This window comes from Eutrema salsugineum, unplaced genomic scaffold (genome assembly GCF_000478725.1).
Source record: "Eutrema salsugineum unplaced genomic scaffold, Eutsalg1_0 scaffold_15, whole genome shotgun sequence".
Classification (NCBI taxonomy): Eukaryota; Viridiplantae; Streptophyta; class Magnoliopsida; order Brassicales; family Brassicaceae; genus Eutrema; species Eutrema salsugineum.
Window position 1 is genome coordinate 1,917,887 of NW_006256867.1, and position 24,718 is coordinate 1,942,604.

The 24,718-nt window shown below is 33.5% G+C and overlaps 3 protein-coding genes across 3 annotated transcripts; all 3 read left to right on the forward strand.

The window, feature by feature from the left end:
- The first annotated feature begins 1,784 nt into the window (after positions 1–1,784).
- Positions 1,785–2,399, forward strand: LOC112088221. Its single transcript, XM_024158506.1, has one exon. The coding sequence runs from the start codon at positions 1,785–1,787 to the stop codon at positions 2,397–2,399; it is 615 nt and encodes a 204-aa protein (XP_024014274.1).
- Positions 2,400–18,109: 15,710 nt separating this feature from the next.
- LOC18022043 (precursor of CEP3) lies at positions 18,110–18,343 on the forward strand. Its single transcript, XM_006404767.1, has one exon. It carries the CDS (start codon positions 18,110–18,112, stop codon positions 18,341–18,343), a length of 234 nt encoding a protein of 77 aa, XP_006404830.1.
- A 1,851-nt stretch (positions 18,344–20,194) lies between these two features.
- On the forward strand, positions 20,195–23,815 carry LOC18022044 (disease resistance protein ADR2). Its single transcript, XM_006404768.2, has 4 exons — positions 20,195–20,670; positions 20,782–21,874; positions 21,980–22,270; positions 22,377–23,815. Exons 1-4 carry the CDS (start codon positions 20,195–20,197, stop codon positions 23,751–23,753), a joined length of 3,237 nt encoding a protein of 1,078 aa, XP_006404831.1. The 3' UTR covers positions 23,754–23,815.
- Positions 23,816–24,718: the final 903 nt, after the last annotated feature.

Sequence of the window (24,718 nt, forward strand, 5' to 3'; positions counted from 1 at the left end):
TTGATTTTTTTGTTTGATAGAGAAATTGGCGTGTTTTTGTGGTCCCGTTACAGTGACGGGGAATCTTCGACGGGAAACTGAAGGCGCCGTTATTTTGGATCGAATGATGTTGAATAGATCGGGTGACACGTGTCGGTTATTGACGGTGACGTAACGGAACGGGAGAAGGGTAGTGGCGTAATAATTGTGGTGTAACTACTTTTAGAACCCTCCTCTCTATCGCTAAATCACAAATTTGCCATTACGCGGAGCAGAAATAAATGTGATTTGATTGATGTTGATGATTATTTATTGGTCATGCCCTTCATTTTACAAATAAACATTGTTTAATGGTTTTTTTCACATGCATGATGCATTATAAAAGTATATTAAAAACCTTTATTATACACCTACACATAAATTGACTACTAGTATTTTATTATTATTAGATGGGAGATTAGAAATTCACTCATAAGTAAATTATAATAATCAAGAGGAGATAATTATCCACTTTTACCGCCTATGTTTCTTACCGACTTTGATGTAATATTTTATGCTTTTCTTATGTCTATAAATAGACATCTATGCTGTGTAATAATATGAGTGAAATAAGAAGAACATCTCTTCTCTTCTCTCTCTACTCCTTCACTCATCGTCTTCTTCTTACCCCCACCACACAAAACAATACATATATATATACTCACCTATATAATATCATATAATACATAAAACGTTATCAGCACGAGCCGTTCTTATACCGTTCCTATACCGAAAAGGTGAGGTTTAATTTATGTTCAATCCGTCTACTTTTATGTTTATATTTTATGGTCGGGATGATAGGCGCTGCCTTCTCCGAACCGATCGTTATGGAGGCTATGCCTTTACGATCATGATCATATGGTAGACTATGTCTCCTCAGATCAAATATATGGTTGGTTTATGATCATATGGTAGTTGACTCTTCAGATCATTACCTCCATATAATAAATGTCCAGAAGACATTTAAGAAAAGTTCTTGAAAAACTAAGAAAAACATACTATGTCCAGATGACATACTTGAAATAAAAATATGTCCCGAAGACATATGAAAAAGAATAGTTCCAGAAGAACTATATAAAAAATATATATCCAGAAGATATATAAAAGCGTTCCTGAAGAATTGCATAATTAATTTCGTCCAAAAGACGAATATTTATTTTAATTATTGTTCTTTAAATTCTGTTAATTACTGTTATTTAATTTCTGTTTATTATTACTTTAAATTCAGTATTTTAAATTCAGTTTTTATTACGTTTATGAATTCTAAAATTTTATCATGTTTTATTAAAATCAGAATTTTTGAAACTGAATTATGACCAAATTTATAAATTGTTGTATTGATAACAGTTATCATGTCGAATTTGACAAAACTCGAGATTACTGCCCTTGATATTTCTGGAAGAAATTATATGAGATGGGCAGTAGCTGCAAGGATGCATTTAAAAGGAAATGAGCTCCTTGATACCATCGATAAAACAAAAACAGTTCCTGAAGAGAAAAAGGCGAAAGCCATGATCTTTTTATTCCACCATATCCATGATGGTTTAAAAGATGAATATATCACGAAAGAAGATCCTGCAGATCTTTGGTAATCACTCCAAGATAGGTTTTACGATCACCAGAAATATGTGATCTTACCAAAGGCTAGATATGAGTGGTTGAACCTCCGGTTCCAGGACTATAAGAGCGTTAGTGAGTATAACTCCGCTCTATTTGGAATCACTTCCAGGATAATGTTATGTGGAGAAAATATAAGTGATCATGATATGATTGAGAAAACTCTCTCAACATTTTATCCTGGAAACGTAGTCCTGCAGCAACAATACCGGGCAAACGGATACAAGAAGTATTCAGAGTTAATGCAAGTTCTCTTGGTGGCAGAACAAAATAATGAACTCGTGATTTTAAACCATCAATCTCGTCCAACTGGATCAGCTTCATTCCCAGAAGTGAATGTTGCATCGTCAAGCCATGAAAATTGGCAAAGTGGACGTGGACGCGGTCGTGGAAATGATTGTGGTCGTGGACGAGGTTTTGGACGTGGTCGAGGTCGTGGACGAGGAAGAAGATTCCGTCCTGCTGATTTAAACGATGGAAGAAATAACAAAAAGTTCAAGGGTAATGAAGTTGGTCGCAAGCAACATGAGAGTGCTTGCTACAGATGCGGCATGAAAGGACATTGGGTTCGTACCTGTCGTACGCCAAAACATTTAGCCGATCTGTACCAAGAATCGCAAAAGGCGAAAGGAAAAGAAAGTGAAACCAACTTCATCCATGGTGAATCTAGTTTTTCTTTTGATGGTATAAACGATGATACAAATCTCGATATATCTGATTTCATCGTTGATCCCGAAGATATCAACGAAAAACAAAACGAGTAAAATCTTCTCGAAGAAGAAGATGTGACATGATGTATACATAGTGTGAAAAATAAAAATATAAAATATAATGTTTAAAAATGTATCTTTTGTTATAAAAAGGTCTTTATTATAATATAAACTCTTTTGTTTTGCTATATTAATTTATCTTTTATGAATATCTTGAATTCAGAAAATGTCAAAGATTAAGATCGAGGATGGAGATATATGTCTGGCAGACAGTGCGACAACGCACACAATATTAAAAGATAAAAAGTATTTCTCCTCTCTTAATATGAAAGATTCCGCTGGAAGCGTGAATACAATATCTGGTAATGCAAAAATTATTATGGGCTCCGGAAGAGTCAGTTTTTCAATGCCAAGGGGAACAAAGTTTGAAATAAATGATGCGTTATATTCCCCTGGATCTTACAGAAATTTGTTAAGTTTCAAAGATATCCGCAGAAATGGATATCACATAGAAACTATGAATAAGAACGGCATTGAATATCTTTGCATTACATCAGTTATTTCGGAGAGAAAAGTTGTACTGGAAGTATTACCAGCATTATCCTCCGGAATATATTCCACAAAGATAAATATGACTGAATCATATGTTACTGTAAACCCGAAGTTTACAAGTACATTTAAAATCTGGCATGAACGATTAGGGCATCCTGGTTCAGTCATGATGCGGAGAATTGTGGAAAATTCTAATGGCCATCCGTTGAAAAACCAGAAGATTTTTCAATCAGGAGAATTTATGTGTAATGCTTGTTCTCAAGGAAAACTAATAACTCGGCCATCACCAGCTAAAATCGGGAATGAATCTCCAATATTCCTAGAGAGAATACATGGTGATATATGTGGGCCTATTCACCCAATATGCGGGCCATTTCGATATTTTATGGTATTAATTGACGCATCCAGTAGATGGTCACATGTGTGTTTATTGACAACACGTAATACGGCTTTCGCAAAATTCATTGCCCAAATAATCAGGTTGAGAGCACAGTTCCCTGATTATATGATAAAGAAAGTAAGACTTGATAACGCTGGTGAATTCACTTCCCAAGCTTTTAATGATTATTGTATGTCATTGGGAATTGATGTTGAACATCCCGTTGCACATGTTCACACACAAAACGACATGGCTGAGTCATTGATTAAACGGTTACAACTCATTGCTAGACCGTTAATATTGAGAACAAAGCTCCCAATTTCAGTATGGGGTCATGCTATCTTGCATGCAGCGGCATTGCTTCAGATAAGACCGAGTTCTTATAATAAATATTCCCCAATACAATTAGCATCTGGCCAGGAGCCAAATTTATCCCACCTACGTGTGTTCGGGTGTGCGGTTTATGTTCCGATAGCCCCGCCACAAAGATTAAAAATGGGGCCGCAAAGAAGATTGGGAATATATATCGGTTATACGTCACCGAGTATAATTAGGTATCTTGAACCGCAAACTGGTGATATGTTTACGGCACGTTTTGCCGATTGCCATTTTAATGAAGATGAATTTCCAGCGTTAGGGGGAGGAATTAAAGAAGTTCCAAAAGATGTTACATGGTGCACACCATCTTTGTTGCACCTTGATCCCCCTACGAAACAACGTGAACTCGAAGTTCAGAAAATTGTTCATTTACAAAATATGGCAAATGAAATACCAGATGCATTCACAGATACGAAAAGGGTGACAAAGTCATATATACCCGCTGCAAATGTTCCATCGAGAATTAATGTTCCGGAAGAACAAAATGATGGAAAAATAGCGAATGAACCCAAAGTTCAGTTAAAGAGGGGGAGGCCGATTGGCTCAAAGGATAAAAATCCCCGAAAGAAAAAGAAATTGGGAAAACAAAATGAAAATAGTCCAGAAGAACCACATACAGAGAAAGGTCTTGAAGACGAAAATGACGAAGAAAATCATGAGATTTCCATCAATTATGCCCAAGATGGGATATTATGGGCTAGAGATGAAATAGAAGATAATGATGGAATATTTTCATTCTCTGTATGCAAAGAAATTGAATATGAAATTGATGATCCAGATCCAAGGTCCATATTAGAATGCCAGAAAAGATCTGATTGGGAGAAATGGAAAATGGCCATAGAAACTGAATTGATCTCCCTTAATAAAAGGAAAGTTTTTGGACCGATTGTTACAACACCTAAAGATGTACAGCCGGTTGGGTACAAATGGGTTTTTGTGAGAAAAAGAAATGAGAAAAATGAGGTGACAAGATATAAAGCCCGACTTGTCGCCCAAGGATTTTCTCAAAGACCGGGAATTGATTATGAAGAAACTTATTCTCCGGTTATGGATGCAATTACATTCAGATTCTTAATGAGTCTTGCGGCATCCAAAAATCTTGAAATGTATCTTATGGATGTTGTGACAGCATATTTATATGGATCACTTGATAATGATATCTATATGAAAATCCCTGAAGGATTGAAAATGCCTGAAGCATTAAGTTCCAAATCGAAAGAAATATGTTCAGTCAAGTTACAGCGATCACTTTACGGATTAAAACAATCCGGACGCATGTGGTATAATCGCTTAAGCGAATATTTACTAAAGAAAGGGTATGTGAATAATGCAATCTGCCCTTGCGTCTTTATTAAGAAATCTTCGTCAGGATTCGTGATCATTGCTGTTTATGTGGATGACCTGAACATTATTGGAACTCAAAAAGAGATTGATAATGCAAAAACTCATATGAAAGAAGAGTTCGAAATGAAAGATCTCGGAAAGACAAAGTTTTGTCTTGGATTACAAATAAAGCATTTCCGAGATGGAGTATTCATACATCAATCAAAATTATACTAAAAGGATATTAAAACGCTTTTGTATGGATAAAGGGACTCCTTTGAGTACTCCAATGGTTAATCGATCTCTCGATACGGAAAAAGATCCGTTTCGACCTTGTGAAGATAACAAAAAAATATTAGGTCCTGAAGTACCTTATATGAGCGCTATTGGTGGACTTATGTATCTTGCAAATTGTACCCGACCGGATATAGCATTTGCTACAAATTTACTGGCAAGATATAGTTCGTCTCCTACGCGCAGACATTGGAATGGAATAAAACATATATTTCGTTATCTTCAAGGAACAATTGACTTGGGATTGTTTTACCCTAGAAACTCCAAACTTGGTTTAGTCGGTTTTGCAGATGCAGGTTATTTATCAGATCCTCATAAAGCTAGATCGCAAACTGGATATATTTTTACGTTTGGAGGAACTGCAATCTCTTGGCGTTCTCAAAAGCAGACATTAGTCGCCACTTCTTCAAATTATGCAGAAACTATTGCGCTTTATGAAGCATGTAGAGAATGTGTATGGCTCAGATCTATGACTCATCATATACAAGAAGCAAGTGGAATAGCCATTAACAAAGAACCGACAAGATTGTTCGAAGATAATGCTGCATGTGTTGCTCAACTAAAAGAAGGCTATATCAAGAGTGATAGAACGAAACATATTCCTCCAAGATTTTTCTCTTATACTCAAGAGCTCGAGAAGAATCAAGAAGTCGATATCCAGTATGTTCGTTCATGTGAAAATGCGGCGGACCTCTTTACAAAGGCGCTTCCTACTACAGTATTCAGAAAGCATATTCAAAGTATCGGAATGCGTCATTTGCAGGATTTATGAAGAGAACGTTATATCCATCATTCCAGGGGGAGATTACGTTACTGTACTCTTTTTTCCTTGTCATGGTTTTTATCCCATTGGGTTTTTCCATAATAAGGTTTTTAACGAGGCAGTACATAATACATTAACGGTAATGGATAATTAAGAGGGAGTGTTATAATAATCAAGAGGAGATAATTATCCACTTTTACCGCCTATGTTTCTTACCGACTTTGATGTAATATTTTATGCTTTTCTTATGTCTATAAATAGACATCTATGCTGTGTAATAATATGAGTGAAATAAGAAGAACATCTCTTCTCTTCTCTCTCTACTCCTTCACTCATCGTCTTCTTCTTACCCCCACCACACAAAACAATACATATATATATACTCACCTATATAATATCATATAATACATAAAAGTTTAATGGTTTTTTTCACATGCATGATGCATTATAAAAGTATATTAAAAACCTTTATTATACTCCTACACATAAATTGACTACTAGTATTTTATTATTATTAGATGGGAGATTAGAAATTCACTCATAAGTAAATTATAATTTACATTGAAATTTTAAATAGACACTAAGTTTTTTTTTTTAAAACGTAAGTTTGGATTAAGGCTAATTTATTTTCATTTTCTATTTAGTATGCACTACTTATTTTTCCATTTAGCATATTATAAGTTAATACTAACATCTATATAAAAAAAAGATTCTACAATGACATTCACAATTACATCCAATAATGGAAGTTGATTATAAATAACGGGTACTATAAGAATATTAATTTAAAACTAGATTCTATTCTGTGCGTCTGCACAAAAACTATTTTTATATATATATAATATAATTTTTTCTTTCGTTTTTGTTTATATATAATTTTCTAATAAATAATAAAAGAATTTGTTGAAATATATATTGTTTCTATTGATTTATTTTTTCTAGTATTATATATGATTGCGATTAGAAATATATTATTCTAACCCGTCCGTCCTTTCATATTATCTGAAAAGTACCACAAATAAAAAGCGTCATTAGAACATGTTCATTTATATTAATCCAAAAAAATTGAGATTATTAAAATATTTAATATATTTTTTCATATTATTTGTATATTTTAAATATTTATTAAATTTAAATATTTAAATTTTAGACTTTTTTGATAAAAATATACAATAATATATCATTTTCATCTTTGTCATTGAATATTTAAATTAAATCTAAATTAATATCTGGGTTATTATTTTTGTAAAAATATAATAATAACTTATTTTCTAATTTTTGATAACATAAACTACATTTAAAAAAATCTATAACAAATCTAAATTAAAAAATAAATTTTTGAATTTATATTAGAATATAATAAAAAATACATTATTTTATTAATGTTACATTAAATTAACTTATTTGATAAATCTAAATTAAAATCAATATTTTTGTTTGGCAACAGTTGTCCAAAAATAGAATAGTAGAAAACTAAATAAAAATTCTGATTGGACACAAAACACCATTCTCTTTTAATAGTATAGATAAATAGTGAATAACTCAGGTTCTGACAAGTTCTAAAATGATTATAACAATGCAACTTCCAAAACAGTTAGGTTACACTTAGGTACATAACTATATCAATATCTATTATATCTTCGTAAGGATCGATCTTTCTAGTTTAATTGTAAGAAACTCAAATAAAAAAAAAATATAATCATTGCATTAAAATAGTACTACGTAATATCTATTCGGATTAAACGTCTGCTTATAGAATGTGGTAAGTGATGCTTGCTTGTGGAGGTTATCAAAAGGAGGACCACACATTATCAGGTTGTTCAATCAAAGTTAATGTTTCCAAAGTTAATTTAATTATGGTTTCCCATGTCGTTAAATCCAAAAGAAAAAATTCATTGGTTTTCGATCGGTACGTATATATCTTTGTTCATAATGTTTGAACTAGAAACCATGTTTTCTTCTTCATATAAGCATTTATGTGCCTTTTTGGTTAGTTCTTAATGAAACTGATATTTGATAGAAGTGTTTGTTGACAAAAAAGGGATATACACATACATTCTAAAATACATATTTCACTTGAATTTTAAGATTAACAATTTTAAAGAGATAGTGTAAATTTGACTATGGTCTATTAGTATATGTGGTAATCTTGTAAACACAATATTATTGTTGCAACGTATGAGAATACTATTGATCAACTTAAGACAGGATAATTTTTTATATGGTTGAACATATTTGATGAAAACTTACTGACATACAAAATGATAAAAGAAGTAAAAAAGAATTGCGTTTAAAATACATATTATATATATTTCTCAAAAATAATTTAGGGTTTTCAAGTCCGTTTTAATACTTAACACTGATACAACAAGTTAATTTAGGAGTATAGATTAACTTGTTGCTCCATGCCTCCATTATACAGTTTGTTTTCTCGGAAGAATCAACCAATTAATTTACAAACATCCATTTGCATTGAATGAAAAGTTTAAGCTTATGATATTATAATTATTGGCATGACGTACTCTGCTCGTGTTCATGTTTCCGAGCAAACGAATAATCAATAGATATTATATCTGGGGATCGATGATGAATCTCGAATGATCGAATCTTGATTTGTCTCTTGATGTCACCTAAGATACTTCGTTGACTTCCGACAGCTCTTAAGTTCTTAAAACAATATGCTATTCTTCATTATACAAAACAAATCATTAGATCTCGACAGTGTCTATAGTCGAAGCGTCGTGGGATATTCTTTACTTTTTTTATGGCTAACTAATTATTTATGCTGGTATGCTTGTTATCATAGATCCCAATGGCTACGGCCTTGCAGTATTCCGAATCTGTGGTTTGACCAATCTAACAGTAAAAAGACTCAAAGATTCGAAACAGTTGAAAATGGTGACATTTGTCTTTTTTTTTTTTTTGTTAAAACCAACTAATAAAAATAAAAGCAAAAAGATATACTGTGTCTAGCGAAAATTGTTTACTAGATATCTTAATTAGTTTTGAAAACAAAAGTCAACCAAATCGAATTTTATTCAACTGTTAAAAATAAAAATAAGAAAACGTCAATGATGTAAAGTTTCTTACTATGTGTGACAATAATAAGTTTGATTTTTATGAAAGAGAGTATAAATTTTGATAAAACTACATACAGTATTTAACGTAATCATCCCTAATAAAAACAAAATGTAAAATAAAACATAATTTAACTATTTTTTGTTGTTATCTGATAAAACCTTTAGACTTAGTTAGAGTTGTTAAAAATGTTAAACCAACAACTTATATCAAAAAGATCAAACAAAATGAATCATTTGTCTAAAAAATGTAAAAAAACATGAATCAAATTTTCTTTTATCCCTATAATTCATAATGATGAGAATGATGGATAGTTCCAAGGATATGATTATGAACGAGACAAATGCAAATATTGAAAAACATTTACGCTTCTTCCCATATGATGGTCGGACTTCGATCAACTAACTATTTTAATGAATCTGTACTTATTCTAAACTTTATCATACCGAATTATTTTTATCCAAATAACTAATCTTATATATTATTAATTAACAAAAACATTTAAAAAAATATTTGTCTTTTGTACTATTTACATAAGTGCCATACTGAGGTGTGAATTTCAGAAAGTTTCTTAAAAAAATTTTGAAAGTAGAATCAACTTACTATATTAATTATTATTGTACCATTTCATACTCTTATCTTATTTGTATTAATTAATTTAGATGTTTGGAATAGATTTATGCTATGTTACATATGAGAGTTTGAAAAATAAAAGCCCATAATATTGCAGCTGCCAAATATTTACTAGAAATAACTAGGAATATGTTATGTAGTTTATGATCTTTAGTTTTAGTCTATGATTATATCACCAAGAAATATTATTAGTTTTTTTTTCGTTTAATCTTACTGTAATATATCTATTTTATCACTAAAATAATGTAATACGTAATACATTAAAACTACTAATTATAGTTTTTTTGATAATACTGTGTATTCAATTTTTATAATAAACCAAGTGTATGTCACTATTTAATTAATTTAGATGATATTCGAATATAGAATATAACTATATGACTTAATAATTTATGGAGAAGAAAATATTAAAATAAATATATATCACACATTGATTTAATAAACCGCTATCATAACTATTTCTCATAATTATTATATAATTTATAGTAAAACCAATTAAACTATTAGAAAATCTCTACGTCTTTATGTCAGATTTGCGTTGGTCTAGTGGTTAATTAGGAAATCTCTACGTTTTAAGGAAGATGGATAATTCTTGGGTTCACTCATAGGGGCGAATTCATTTATCCACCCCTTTTATTTTAGCCAATAAAAATCTACCATGTAATATTATCTTTAAATGAAAATACAAATTAAAATTAAAAGATTAAATACTCAATCAAGTATTTTATTAAAAAAATATATAAAAATAAATAATATATATAGAGATTAAAATTTAAGGTTTAGTTTTTATTTTAATTTTTCTAAAAGGTTTATAGATTATAATTTAGAGTATAAAGATTAGAATTTAAGATTTAAAAATTAAAATTTAGGGATTAGGATTTAAAATTCCAAAAATAAAAGAAATAATTATGTAAATATATATATATATATTAAAAATAAATATATATAAATAATATTTAATATTATGCTTGGATTCACTATTTCCATTTTAGGTTTTAGTTTTTCTTCATTTAAAATTCCAAAAATAAAACAAATAATTATGTAAAAATATATTTTTATTAAAAGTAATTCCATATAATTTTCAATTTTATTCTTGGATTCACTATTTCCAAATTAAGGTTTAGTTTTTTCTATTTTTGTAAAAAAATTAATATTATGTTTGGGATTACTATTTCTAATTTAGGGTTTAGTTTTTTCATTTAAAATTTCAAAAATAAAGAAGTACTATTAAAAATAATTTTACATAAACTTTGATATTATGTTTGGGTTCACTAATTTTAAATTAGGCTTTAGTTTTTTTTTTCATTAAAAAATATTCAAAACTATTTTGGTATGTTACTTTAATTGATTTTATTATATAGCAGATTTTCATTGGCTAAAATGAGAAGAGGTGAATGAATGAATTCAGCTTTAGGGGTGAACACAAGAATTGTTCTTTAAGGATCACTCCAAATTGATCGATTAAGATAATCATTCAAGAGTCTGGATCGGGCTTTAAAATCAATCAACATTTAAATTCAATTTCTAAGCCTCTTATAAAAGACAAAAAAATGTAAATGTACGTAGAATTAAAAAAGGAGGTAATAAATTGATAAACTGCAATGCAATAAATTGCTAAACTGCAATGCAAAGAAAGATAAAAACTCGTGCAGGAATAAAAGGCAGAAGCAATAACTAACCAGTACGTAACTATGTAAGAATTTTCAAAAAATGACAAAATAAGAAACTGACTATTAAACGAAGATGAAACTCACATTTCAAAAAGACAGTTACATACCCACATGTTGGTCGTCGCTTTGTTTTGTGCTTAGCCTGATCTCATCAACACGTTCGTCGTTTTGCATTATATGTGTTGTGGGTCTGGGCTTAACTACAAGGTTACTAACAATTAAACACGGCTTGGATCACTTTCCTGGGCCTATAGTTAGCCTTCCATGAACTGTTATTATTTAGTTATTTCTGTCGCAAAGCATGAGCAAACTACAGGTTTATACAATATGACACATGTAAGCAGTGGCGGAGCCACTTTATCTAACATGGGGTCATTCGCTCCCATTAATTTTAAAATTTTGGTGTAATTTATTAAAGCCAAATATCAATGCCCCCACTTCTAAAATTATATATACTCTTATTTGCCCCCAATGAAAAAAGTTTCTGGCTCCGCCACTGCATGTAAGTATATTTTACAATACATTTCGCACTCCTTTGATTTTCTACGATTCTTGTTTCTCGCCTCTAGCAATCGTATGAATATTGTGTAAAGACAGCAAACGTTGGTGGTGGAAAATGTTGAAGACGTTGGTTACCGTTTAGCATTTGAATAAGTCAAGGTTTAAGAGTTAGTGGTTTCAAATAAAGAAAGAGTCATCCTGATTTGTAGGAATTGACTCAGTTAGTAGTTGCTTCTGTTTCGGTAGTTTGTTGTTAGTCTTGCAAGTCTATATAATGACTTGAGCTGTATTGTTGTTGATTAAGAGAGAAATAAGAGAACAATTCAGCAAACGTCTTTTCTATTTCTCTGCTCTTAGATTCTGTGATAACAAGTGGTATCAGAGCTGTGTACGAACCTGAGAGGAGAGATGAGTGAAAAGGATAGCTTAATAATTCCAAAATACGATGGGGATTATGAGCACTGGGCTATGCTCATGGAGAATCTTCTCAGATCCAAAGAATGGTGGGATTTGATTGAAACTGGAATTCCACAACAGGAGAGAGGCGTGGTCTATTCCGGGCAACAAAGAGCAGAGTTGTTAGAGAAGATTGCAACAAAAACCATCACTGATCATAAAGTGAAGAACTACCTTTTTGCATCAATCGATAAGGTGATTCTCAAGACCATTGCCAAGAAGGACACTGCAAAAGATATCTGGGAGTCGATGAAGACAAAGTTCCAAGGAAACAAAAGAGTTCAAAGTGCTCAACTTCAACGATTAAGGAGGAACTTCGAAGTTCTAGAGATGAAGGAAGGAGACACGATCACACACTACTTCGGTGAGGTGATGATGGTGGCAAACGACATGAGAAATCTGGGAGAAGACATGCCAGATGCCAAAATAGTCGAGAAGATCCTGCGAACTCTGGTGGAGCGATTCACATATGTAGTATGTGCAATCGAGGAATCTAAAGATATAAAGGAGCTTACGGTTGATGAGCTGCAGAGTTCATTGCTTGTTCACGAGCAGAATCTGGACAAGAAGAATGGTGAGGAACATGCCCTAAAAACCGAGAGTAACAGGCCAGAAGGTGGTAGAGGAAGAGGAGGCTACCAAGGTAGAGGCCGAGGGGGAAGAGGAAGAGGAAGAGGTCGGGGAACCTACTTCAACAAGGAAACTGTAGAATGTTACAAATGCCACAAGACAGGACATTTCAAATATGAATGTCCGACTTGGGAGAAGGAAGCCAATTACGCTGAAGAAGAAGTTGACGAGGAAGCTGTTGTGCTTATGGCACATATTGATGAAATCAAAAGGGAAGATGAACATGTGTGGTTACTTGATTCTGGATGCAGCAATCACATGTGTGGAACAAAGGAGTGGTTTGTTGACTTCGATGGAGGCTTTAAACAGAAAGTGAAACTCGGTGATGACAGGAGACTCATGGTGGAAGGAAGAGGCAACCTGAAACTCTGCATCACCGGTCTGTCTCAGACTATTACCTCAGCGTACTATGTTCCAGGACTAAGAAGCAACCTGTTGAGTGTCGGACAGTTGCAGGAGAAGGGACTCAAAATCATTATAGAGGATGGAACATGTGAGGTATGGCAAAGGAAGCAGAAAAGACTGGTGATGCAGTCCATTATGTCAAAGAACCGAATGTTTGCAGTGTTGGCAACAATGGAATCAAAAGGAAAGGAGGAGGCCAATTGTCTGCAGGCGACAAGTGAAGATAAAAACGAGCTGTGGCACAGGAGACTTGGGCACCTAAGCTACAGCGGAATACAAACTCTGGTCGATAAGAGTATGGTGAAAGGTTTGGAATGCGAGGGAAAAAGTGAAGCTGTCTGCGAGGTGTGTATGAAAGGAAAGCAGAATAGAGAAAACGTGCCAAAGAATAGCAATTGGAGAGCAAGGAGAGCTCTCGAGCTGGTTCACAGTGATATCTGCGGGCCAATATCTCCAGCATCAGAAAGTGGAAGGAGGTATATGATAAATTTCATAGACGACTTTAGTAGAAAATGCTGGACCTATTTCTTGACTGCAAAATCAGAGGCTTTCAAAGTATTTAAGGAATTCAAGGCTGAAGTTGAGATGGAATCAGGCCAGACTTTGGTCACTTTAAGGACAGATAGAGGAGGAGAGTACAACTCGCTTGAATTCCAAGAATACTGCAGGGAGCAAGGAATAAGGCGACAGTTAACTGCTGCATACACACCGCAGCAAAACGGGGTAGCAGAGAGGAAGAACCGGAGCATTCTAAATATGACTAGGTGCATGCTGATGGAAATGAGAGTGCCAAAACGTTTCTGGGCAGAGGCTGCTCAGTACGCTGTATACATCTTGAATCGGAGTCCATCTAAAGCTGCAGGTGATGTGACTCCAGGAGAAAAATGGAACAATCAAAAGCCCTCAGTGGAGCATCTCAGGGTGTTTGGGTGTGTGGCGTATGCAATGGTTCCTTATGAGAGAAGGATTAAGTTGGACGAGAAAAGCACTACCTGTGTTATGTTGGGAATGAGTAAAGAATCGAAGGCCTATCGCTTGTATGATCCATCATCAAAACGGATCATAATTAGCAGGGATGTGAGGTTCAATGAGAAGAAAGGATGGAACTGGGAAAGAAGAGAAGATGATGATAAGATCGCTTGGGATGGAATGGAAAACGATGCAGAGGAGGAACATGAACCAACGGTTGAAGGAGAAAATGGGGAAACTCAGGAGGAAAATGCAGAAAACGAACAAGGAGATGTTGCAGGAGCTGAAGCAACCGAGAATAGTGGAAAAAGGGCAAGACAGAGACCGGTTTGGATGAAGGATTTCCATTGTGAAGGCGTTAAGATGGTTATAGAAGAGGAAGATGATGAAGTTTTGGTTCTGTTCATTGCTGCAGAAGATCCTGAGAGATATGAGGATGCAGCACAACATGAGATCTGGAAAAGGGCAATGGAGACAGAGATTAAGTCTATAGAAGAAAATCAAACTTGGGAACTAGTGGAACTACCTGAAGATGCAAAGGTCATTGGTGTAAAATGGGTATACAAGACTAAGTACAACGAGAAGGGAGAGATAGACAAATTTAAGGCGCGCCTAGTGGCAAAAGGGTATCACCAAACAGAAGGAATAGACTTCCATGAAGTCTTTGCACCGGTTGCCAGATGGGATACAATCAGGACGTTGCTTGCTGTGGCAGCTCAGAAACGCTGGGTGGTGTTTCAACTCGATGTGAAAAGTGCATTTCTGCACGGTGAGCTCAAAGAGGAGGTGTTTGTTGAGCAGCCACAAGGTTTTGAAGTTGAGGATGGAAGAAACAAAGTATACAAGTTGAGAAAGGCCTTGTATGGCCTAAAACAAGCGCCGCGGGCTTGGTATAGCAGATTGGAGGGTTATTTCTTCAGGAAGGGTTTCAAAAAGTGTTATTGTGAACACACCTTGTTCATAAAGACATCAGGAGAAGGAGTTGTGATAGTGAGTGTGTATGTCGATGACTTAATTTACATGGGAAGCTCCGAGACAATGTTAGAAGAGTTTAAAAGGTCCATGATGGAGGAGTTTGCTATGACTGATCTTGGTAAGATGAAGTACTTCTTGGGAGTAGAGGTAGTTCAAGATGAAAAGGGTATCTTCATCAGCCAAAGGAAATATGCGGAGGAACTATTAGTGAAGTTTGAAATGGAGAAGTGCAACAGTGTGAGAAATCCGATTGTTCCAGGGTAAAGATTGTCAAAGGAAGGAGCCGGTGAAGGAGTAAATCCAACCTTGTTTAAACAGCTGGTAGGAAGCTTGAGATATCTTACGGCAACTAGGCCGGATTTAATGTTCTCGGTGAATCTGGTGAGTCGATACATGGAGGAACCGAGGGAGCAACATCTGCAAGCAGCAAAATGTATCTTGAGGTATGTACAAGGAACCATGTCGCTGGGAATCAGATACAAAAGAGGTGGTGATTTAAGGTTGCAGGGGTATGTAGACAGTGACTATGCAGGTGATGTTGATGATAGAAAAAGTACATCAGGTTATGTGTTTATGTTGGGAGGAGGAGCTGTGTCTTGGGCTTCAAAGAAACAGCCTATTGTCACGTTATCAACCACTGAAGCAGAGTTTGTGAGTGCAGCATTTGGAGCTTGTCAGGCGGTGTGGGAAAGAAATGTTCTAGAGGAGATTGGTGGGACAAAGGACAAAGAAGTGACCGTGTACTGTGATAATAGTTCCACTATTAAACTTTCGAAGAACCCTGTTCTACATGGAAGAAGTAAGCACATTCATGTGCGGTTTCACTTTCTAAGGGAGTTGGTGAATGAAGGAGTTGTAAGGCTTGAGTACTGTCCAACATCGGAGCAAATAGCAGACATCATGACTAAAGCAGTAAAGCTGGATGTGTTTGAAAAGCTTAGATCAGAGATAGGGTTAAGTCTGAAGGAAGAGTAAACTGAAAGAAGGGCTTTCAGTTTAGGGGAAGGTATGAAGACGTTGGTTACCGTTTAGCATTTGAATAAGTCAAGGTTTAAGAGTTAGTGGTTTCAAATAAAGAAAGAGTCATCCTGATTTATAGGAATTGACTCAGTTAGTAGTTGCTTCTGTTTTGGTAGTTTGTTGTTAGTCTTGCAAGTCTATATAATGACTTGAGCTGTATTGTTGTTGATTAAGAGAGAAATAAGAGAACAATTCAGCAAACGTCTTTTCTATTTCTCTGCTCTTAGATTCTGTGATAACAAATGTGATATAAGGCTTTAATAAACGATTTTAATCGATAAGAAATGGAATAATGTAGCATACAAAAAGAGATCTTCAAAACACTTTTTTTTTATTAAACGTAGTGTGACGGTATGAAACATTTTTTGAATCCAAGAAATATAACCAAAGCGGGACCGTTTCGCGACATTAGAAACAGAATGAACTATGCTATATTCTAGAGATTTACTTTTGAAAAAGAGTAAAAAAGAGGAGACTGCTGGATTTTTTGTTGTGAAAAAACTATGTGAAATTAGTAAAACGAATGCTTATTTATAAACCGACGAGGAAGGTTTCGATCCGCAAGCCTTACTTATTTGTTTTATGCCGTTAGTAGTAAATATGTTTTTTGGTAGTGGATGGATTCAACATAATGTTGGTGACCACGTAAATTTGTGTTTGTTGTCTGCGTTATATATTCGATTTCTCACATTCATTATAGCATATTCGATTTGTTGGAAGAAAAGATTTAGTCTGAAACAATACACACCATAAGTTACGAGTTCGACCACCTCTAGCTAGTGATCTACGTCTTGGCAGAAACAACACTCCATGCAAGATTTCATTATCTCAATATGCTTACAAGCTTTCTCTTTCTTCATATAAAATCAGAAATTTTCAACAAAAGGAAAAAAAGTTCAAGTCCTTTTCATGCTTAACAACTTAACCGACTTGTGGTTCTCGATTCATAAGCATGCTTAACAACTTAACCGATCAAGGTCAACTGAAGTTTAAGTCATTAAACTCTCGGATAATTAGTTTCAAATTATGCGCATAACTTGAAACTAATTATCCGAGAGTTTTTTACACACTTAGACAAGCTGACCTTTTTCACTCGAGCTTCTTCAACTTAGCCTTTCATCGACATTATCTTATCAAAGGTAAAGCTTAATGTTTTAAGAAATCTACTCATCGAAACAACTAAACAGAATTCGAATGGCATATGTATATAAGTTCACTCAGCCTGGTCATAGAGAATCTATAATTAATTTAGTTAGAGAGAAATTGTTTGGTTGATACTGTGATATATGTATTGTTGATATGTCACTTGTATTCTGAACGATTAGTTTTAGATCACAAAAAATATTTCTGTGATCAAATTCTAAAAATTACGATATTAAAAACATAATTTTTTTTTTTTGCAAACATTACTTCAAAAACTAGAATCTCTTGGGGATATCCATGGACAGGAGAAGGACAACTAAGTTTAAATTATATAAAAGGGCAGCTATGATAACAAATCACTAATCATATTCTTAATTAGTTTTTTTTTAGTTAATACTTAATAGTTGTAAAGCACACGGACTCTTTAACTCAATATTTAATTTAGTCCTCAAGTGTTGCGCCCATGTGATGTAAATTTCATCTCTATAAATAGACCAAACGGTCATGCATCAACGCATAATACATATTCACCTTAGACTACATAATATAAATTATAATATTTCTTTTTCTAATTCTCGTCTCGGTTTTTATATCAATGGCGAGAATTAATGTTTACTTCATTGTTTTTATCTTCCTTTTGACTATTAATCTTAGCTCCGTTGAAGGCCGAACACTCGTTAAGTCCACCGTGACGACGGCTAAGGATATCGAAACTGATAACTCTGTGCCACCGTCACCACTTCAACCACCGTCGAGCCACGGGGTTGATACCTTCAGGCCCACGGTACCTGGACATAGCCCTGGTATTGGACATGCCGTACTCAACTAAAGGAGATGGAAAATAACATAAATCAGTGCTATTTGTATTTTTAATATTTGGTCCCTTATCTTATTGAAAATAAGATTGGGCAGATATGTTGTTGTTGTGGTTTTTCTTTTTTTCTGAATATGGAATTTTATATCATCTATGTATATGTATTTACGTACTGTTTCATCATATTCAGTTTCTTGCAAGTGTGATTTATGTGATTTTAATAATATTTAGTAGTTAAAAGCAGTGTTTAAATTTTTCTTCTTATATTTTCTATAAATTAAAACTACTCGACCTGCGCGTTGCGCAGAATTAATACTATGAATTAATTATCCTTTTAACTATTTAATTTTGAAGTGTTTTTATTTTATTGGGGGTTTTTTTAAAATTAAATAAATAGAATCCTTCATTTTTATTGAATATGATAGATACAAAGATATATGTAAAATGTTTGCTAAAAATATTTATTATATGACATATAATATGTATATGTACATTTACATATTTGTATAACCAGTCAAATATGTAATTATACTGTCGACTTATATGAAAATATATATTACACACTGTATTGTCTAAATAACAAGATTTGTATTTTCATTACTCGTTAACTTAATTATTATAACATATAAAAGACACCTTGGATATAATATCTAGAGAAATTATTGTTTTTTTTTTCTTTTATTTTATTTCTTTTTAACTATTAAGAGATTCTGGACCGAAGTCCGTAATTTTTCTTAAATCCAAAACTATAATATGTAATATTAGTTTTGTCTCAAAAAACCAATTTGTCTGATTGGCTCTTGGTTACTTAGAGAAATAATTAACATGTTCATTTATGTATATATTTCTCGATAACAAGTTATGTCTTTCCATAGCTTGTTAACCTGCTATTCGTATGGCATATATATATATATATATATATATATATATATATACATCTCTAATTTTATACTACTTAATAAAGAAGAGGTATAAAATGTGTGTAAGAAGAAACATTTATCTAGTTTATATTTTAAGTGTGTTACTTATTTATTTAATGCGTTATAAACAGTAGTCTAAGATTATGTTTTTTAAATAAAATATCGTGATACATTTATTTGTAGCATTCGCAGACACTATCACTATCACCATTAATATGACTGCACTATTAGTTTATCTAGTCATTGAAAATTTAAGGCTTGTTTGGCTGTCAAGATATTTTAAGCCATTTCACCTTTTAAAAGTTTTTTTTTTGCCAAACAAATTTTTTAAATGTTTTTAATTTTAAAGTTTCAAAAATCAAACTTTTTATTTTTTTTTTTGGATTCTAAAAGCTAGATAAGAGGAGCTTTTTAAAAAAAAACTAATAAAAATAAATTGATCTAATTTTTTTTCCTCTTTCTTCGTTCCCCAGAATAATTTAAAAGATTTTATACTTTTATATATAAATAATTACTAACTAAAGTTAATTGATTAAATCTCATCTTTTTCTGTTTTTTTTAGATCTATTTTTCTATAAAAATTTTTGAATTTATTTTTGTAAAAATTTGTAAAGAAAAAATTTTTAAAATTAAAAATTTTTAAAACTTGCAGTCTATAAAAGTTAAAAGCAAAAGTGATTACCAAGCAAACAGCCCATAGTGTTTTGTTTTTGGTTTCGTTTATTCAGTTTATGATTATTTATTACGCGTTTTTGCATTATGACTTTTCTTCTTTTTTTTTCAAAAAAAAATTCTTCTTTATTAACTCTTGAATTTCCCGTCTACTTTGAAAAGAAAATTCCCAATTTCTCTCTCTCACAATTAATGAACACTGACTTTCCCAAATGAACACGACTTTCACAGTCTCTGTGAATCTGTGATTTTGAACGACTCAAGATCCTCTCTCATGGCTTCTTCTTCTTCTTCTTCGACACTTCGCACATGGAGATACAATGTTTTCACAAGCTTCCACGGACCAGACGTTCGTAAATCCTTTCTCAGTCATTTACGCAAACAGTTTAACTACAATGGGATTACGATGTTCGATGATCAAGGGATCGAGAGAAGCCAAATCATCGCTCCTGCTCTCACACAAGCGATTAGAGAATCTCGGATCTCGATCGTATTGCTCTCGAAGAACTATGCTTCTTCCGGTTGGTGTTTAGATGAGCTATTGGAGATTCTCAATTGCAAAGAAGATTTAGGGCAAATAGTGATGACTGTCTTCTACGGAGTAAATCCTTCTGATGTACGAAAACAATCCGGAGATTTTGGATTCGCTTTCAATGAAACTTGTTCTCGAAAAACAGAGGAGGAAAGTAGAAATTGGAGCAAAGCTTTGACTTATGTAGGCAACATAGCTGGAGAACACTCCCAAAACTGGTTTGTGTTTTGATTTTTACATTTAATCTTCTTGAAATCAGTAAGGGAATGTTTCTTTGTTGAGTTTAGTATTACAATTTCTTGTTGATGAATGAATCTTTATTTTGATAGGGACAATGAAGCGGAAATGATTGAGAAAATTGCCACAGATGTTTCCAACAAGCTAAATGCAACACCATCAAGGGATTTTGATGGCATGGTGGGACTTGAAGCTCATTTGACAGAAATGGAGTCTTTGCTTGATTTAGAGTATGATGGAGCTAAGATTGTTGGAATCTCTGGTCATGCAGGCATTGGTAAGAGCACCATTGCAAGAGCTTTACATAATCTACTCTCTGATAGGTTTCAGCATTCTTGTTTTATGGACAACTTGCGGGAAAACTATAAGATTGGTGGTATTGTTGAGTATGGTTTGAAGTTGCGGTTACAAGAGCAACTTCTTTCTCAGGTTCTGAAACAAAATAGAATTAGTATTCGCCATTCAGATGTGATACAAGACAGGCTATGCGACCAAAAGGTTCTTATAATTCTTGATGATGTGGAGAGTCTAGATCAACTAGAGGCTTTGGCTGAGATTAGTTGGTTTGGTCCTGGAAGTAGGGTCATAGTAACAACTGAAAACGAAGTGATTTTGCAGCAACATGGTATCAATGATATATACCATGTGCGTTTTCCATCAAGAAGCGAAGCTTTAATGATCTTTTGTCTATCAGCTTTTAAACAAACCTTTCCACCTGATGGTTTTATGGATCTTGCAAATGAAGTTGCAAGAATTTGTGGTAATCTTCCATTGGGTCTGCATGTTTTGGGGTCATCACTTCGGGGAAAGAGTCGGGCTGACTGGATAGATGAGCTACCAAGGTTACAAAACTGTCTTGATGGAAGAATTGAGAGTGTATTGAAAGTGGGATATGAGAGTTTATATGAGAAAGACCAAGTTCTGTTTCTCCTCATTGCAGTCTTCTTCAATAATAGACATGTTGATTGTGTGACATCCGTGCTTTCAAATACTAACTTATTGGATGTTAAACTTGGGTTGAAGAACCTGGCTAATAGATATCTCATACACAAAGATCACCGTGGAGTGGTAATGCACCGTTTGCTACAAGTAATGGCTAGAAAAGTCATTTCCAAACAAGAGCCATCGAAACGTCAGATTCTAGTTGATGCCCAGGAGATTTGCGATGTTCTAGAAAAGGCAGAAGTAAGTTTTCTTATATATAAGACAACGTTTGCATATATTACCTACCATGTTATTGTTTTAAGAAGATCATCTCTGGCCACTAACAAGTTTGGAATATTTTGTTAGGGTAATAGATCGAATTTCGCTGTATCATTTGACGTATCAGAGATCAACGGATTAAAAATAAACAAGAAGGCTTTTAAAAGAATGTGCAATCTTCTCATCCTAAAAGTCTACAATGGGAGTCATGGGCGAGAGAGACAATTACACGTACCAGAGGAGTTGAAGTTTCCACATAGCTTAAGGTTACTACATTGGGAGGCATACCCAAGAAAATCTTTTAGAATTTGCCCTGAAAATCTCGTCAAACTCAACATGAGGCATAGCCAACTGGAGAAGCTATGGGAAGGAACTCAGGTTTGTTACTATCTGATATTATTACCAATAGTCACATAGAAATGTTTAAACTGAGATGAAAAAGTGAAATTTCTCATTAATTATGTTTCTGATTTGTTACATTCAGCAACTTGCAAATCTCAAGGAGATGAATTTTAGTTGGTCATCTCGTTTGAAGGAACTTCCAGATCTTTCAAATGCTACAAATCTAGAGAGATTGGATTTGTTTGAATGCACTGCTTTGGTAGAGCTTCCATCCTCAGTTTCAAAGCTTCATAAACTATATCACTTAGAGACGAATCGTTGCACAAGTCTGCAAGTCATACCAACTCTCATCAACTTGGTATTTCTCAAAGCTATCAACATGATGGGATGCTCACGGTTGACAAGTTTTCCAGATATTCCTACCAGCATCATTAAACTCTCTGTGATGGAGACAGCGATAGAAGAACTTCCCACATCACTTAGGCATTTCTCGTTTCTTGAGTCTTTTGATATAAGAGACAATGTAAATATCAAGACCTTCTCAACAGATCTCCCCACAAGCGTAACGCATGTGTTCCTATGTAATAGTGGTATTCAGAGGATTACAGAAGACTGCATCAAAGGTCTTCATAATCTACAACTTCTTGATATATCAGGCTGCAAAAGACTCACATCATTGCCAGAGCTCCCTTGTTCGCTCAAATGGCTACGAGCAAACCATTGTGAATCATTGGAGAGAGTAAGTGGTGGTTCTTTAAACACTCCAAATGCAGAACTGGATTTCAGCAACTGCTTAAAGTTGTGTCGACAAGCAAGACGAGCGATTATTCAACAATGGTTTGATGGCGGGTGGGCTCTCTTACCAGGAAGAAAAGTACCTACAGAGTTCGATCACCGAGCCAGAGGAGATTCCTTAACAATAACTCATCCTGGTTTCTACAGGTTTAAGGTTTGCGTCGTGATTTCTGCAGAGTTCGATCATCAAGCCAGAGATGTTACTATAGTTTCAAGACTACTGTGTCGTTGCAGGTTTATCGGCCACTTGATAAACTCCACTGACATCAAGTTTGTCCTATCCGATGTCTCCAAAAATCGAATGGAACATCTCCTTATATTTCAGATATTGAACATGCCATCTTTTAACCCATCTAGCAGAGGGATAGTGCTCGAATTCATCAGCAGATACAAAGATTTTGACATTCTTGAATGTGGTGTCAAGATCTTGACGGACGAAACAGAGAAAAGCAACCATTGGACATGTGGAGATGAATATGAAGACAATGACCTCTGGGATACACATGAATTACAAGAATCATCATCAGAGAAAGAAGACATAGACGATGACAGTGTAGCCAAATCTGAATCTGGAGAAGCGTCCAAAGACAAAGTTGAGGATATCGCAGACGACAGCTGTGACGTCGAATCCATATCCAAGAAGCGTCCGAGGAAGAATTGGATTCTGTGTCTTTTTCTTTTTCTTTTATGTTTTGCTTTTGCTAGAATTCTCGATCTATTTTGATCCTCTCAAACATATTTGTTTAAAATTGATTTTGTTCATCCCATTTTAGAATATTGCAAGCATGTCCCGGTAATCCTTGCTATATTATGTTAGTAGTAAACTTAATTCTGCAATTCACGCCTAAAAAGTGAATTCTTAATTTTCCCAGAAAATAATATCCAACAATTCGCCACTAAAAACGTAATTTTATAATTACCCACAATAGTATGATTTTGTAATTTCTTGAATTTCCTACAATGAAACCGTGTTAATATACATGGTTGAACATAAAATGAGGGTTTGTGAATGAAAAAGGTTCAGAAGTTTTTTAACAAATTTTTTTTTAACTGAAAAAGTTCAGAAGTTTTTACAAGATGAGGAGAAATATTAAGGGGGTGTTATTCAATCATGGTTTTTAATAGAATTTAAATCCAACCATAATCCACTATTATTCAACTAATGATTCTAAATAATGTTTTAAAATCAAGTGTTATTGGTTCTTTTGATTGTAAATCATATTTAAGAAGTTTTAAAGTTTGGTGTTATTCAATAAAGATTTCAAATCTTTCATTAAAATCCAGTGTTATTCAAAACTAAATAATTTTTAAAATCTTTGTACATTAAGTAATTTCAAATCAATTTTAATAGAGTTTTATGAGTAAATTATTAGAATCAAAATCCAGTGTATATTGCAGAGATTTTAGAATCTAAACAAATGAATCCATCAAACTGATATCAATTTTTAAATCTAGAAGATTATAAAACATAGAAAATTCATTTTAAATTCATGATTAAATAACACCCCCTAAATAAAGTACAAAAAGTTAATTATGGTCTTCTTTTATTTATTATAGAAATTCTCAACTTGAGCTTAAATGGTTGGTAAGTTATATACTATATGGTACTTTATATAAATTTTAAAAGCTAACCATTCAAAAAGAAACCAAATATCTTGGGATTTATTTAATTTGGTCTCACGTTATATT

What these genes read in the sequence shown, in the direction of transcription:
- LOC112088221 (XM_024158506.1), top strand. Translation starts at nt 1,785, where the DNA reads ATGATTGAGAAAACTCTCTCAACATTTTATCCTGGAAACGTAGTCCTG.
- LOC18022043 (XM_006404767.1), top strand. Translation starts at nt 18,110, where the DNA reads ATGGCGAGAATTAATGTTTACTTCATTGTTTTTATCTTCCTTTTGACT.
- LOC18022044 (XM_006404768.2), top strand. Translation starts at nt 20,195, where the DNA reads ATGGCTTCTTCTTCTTCTTCTTCGACACTTCGCACATGGAGATACAAT. An exon ending in GGAGAACACTCCCAAAACTG is followed by an intron (nt 20,671 to 20,781) that starts GTTTGTGTTTTG and finishes TTATTTTGATAG; the next exon opens with GGACAATGAAGCGGAAATGA. An exon ending in AGCTATGGGAAGGAACTCAG is followed by an intron (nt 22,271 to 22,376) that starts GTTTGTTACTAT and finishes TGTTACATTCAG; the next exon opens with CAACTTGCAAATCTCAAGGA.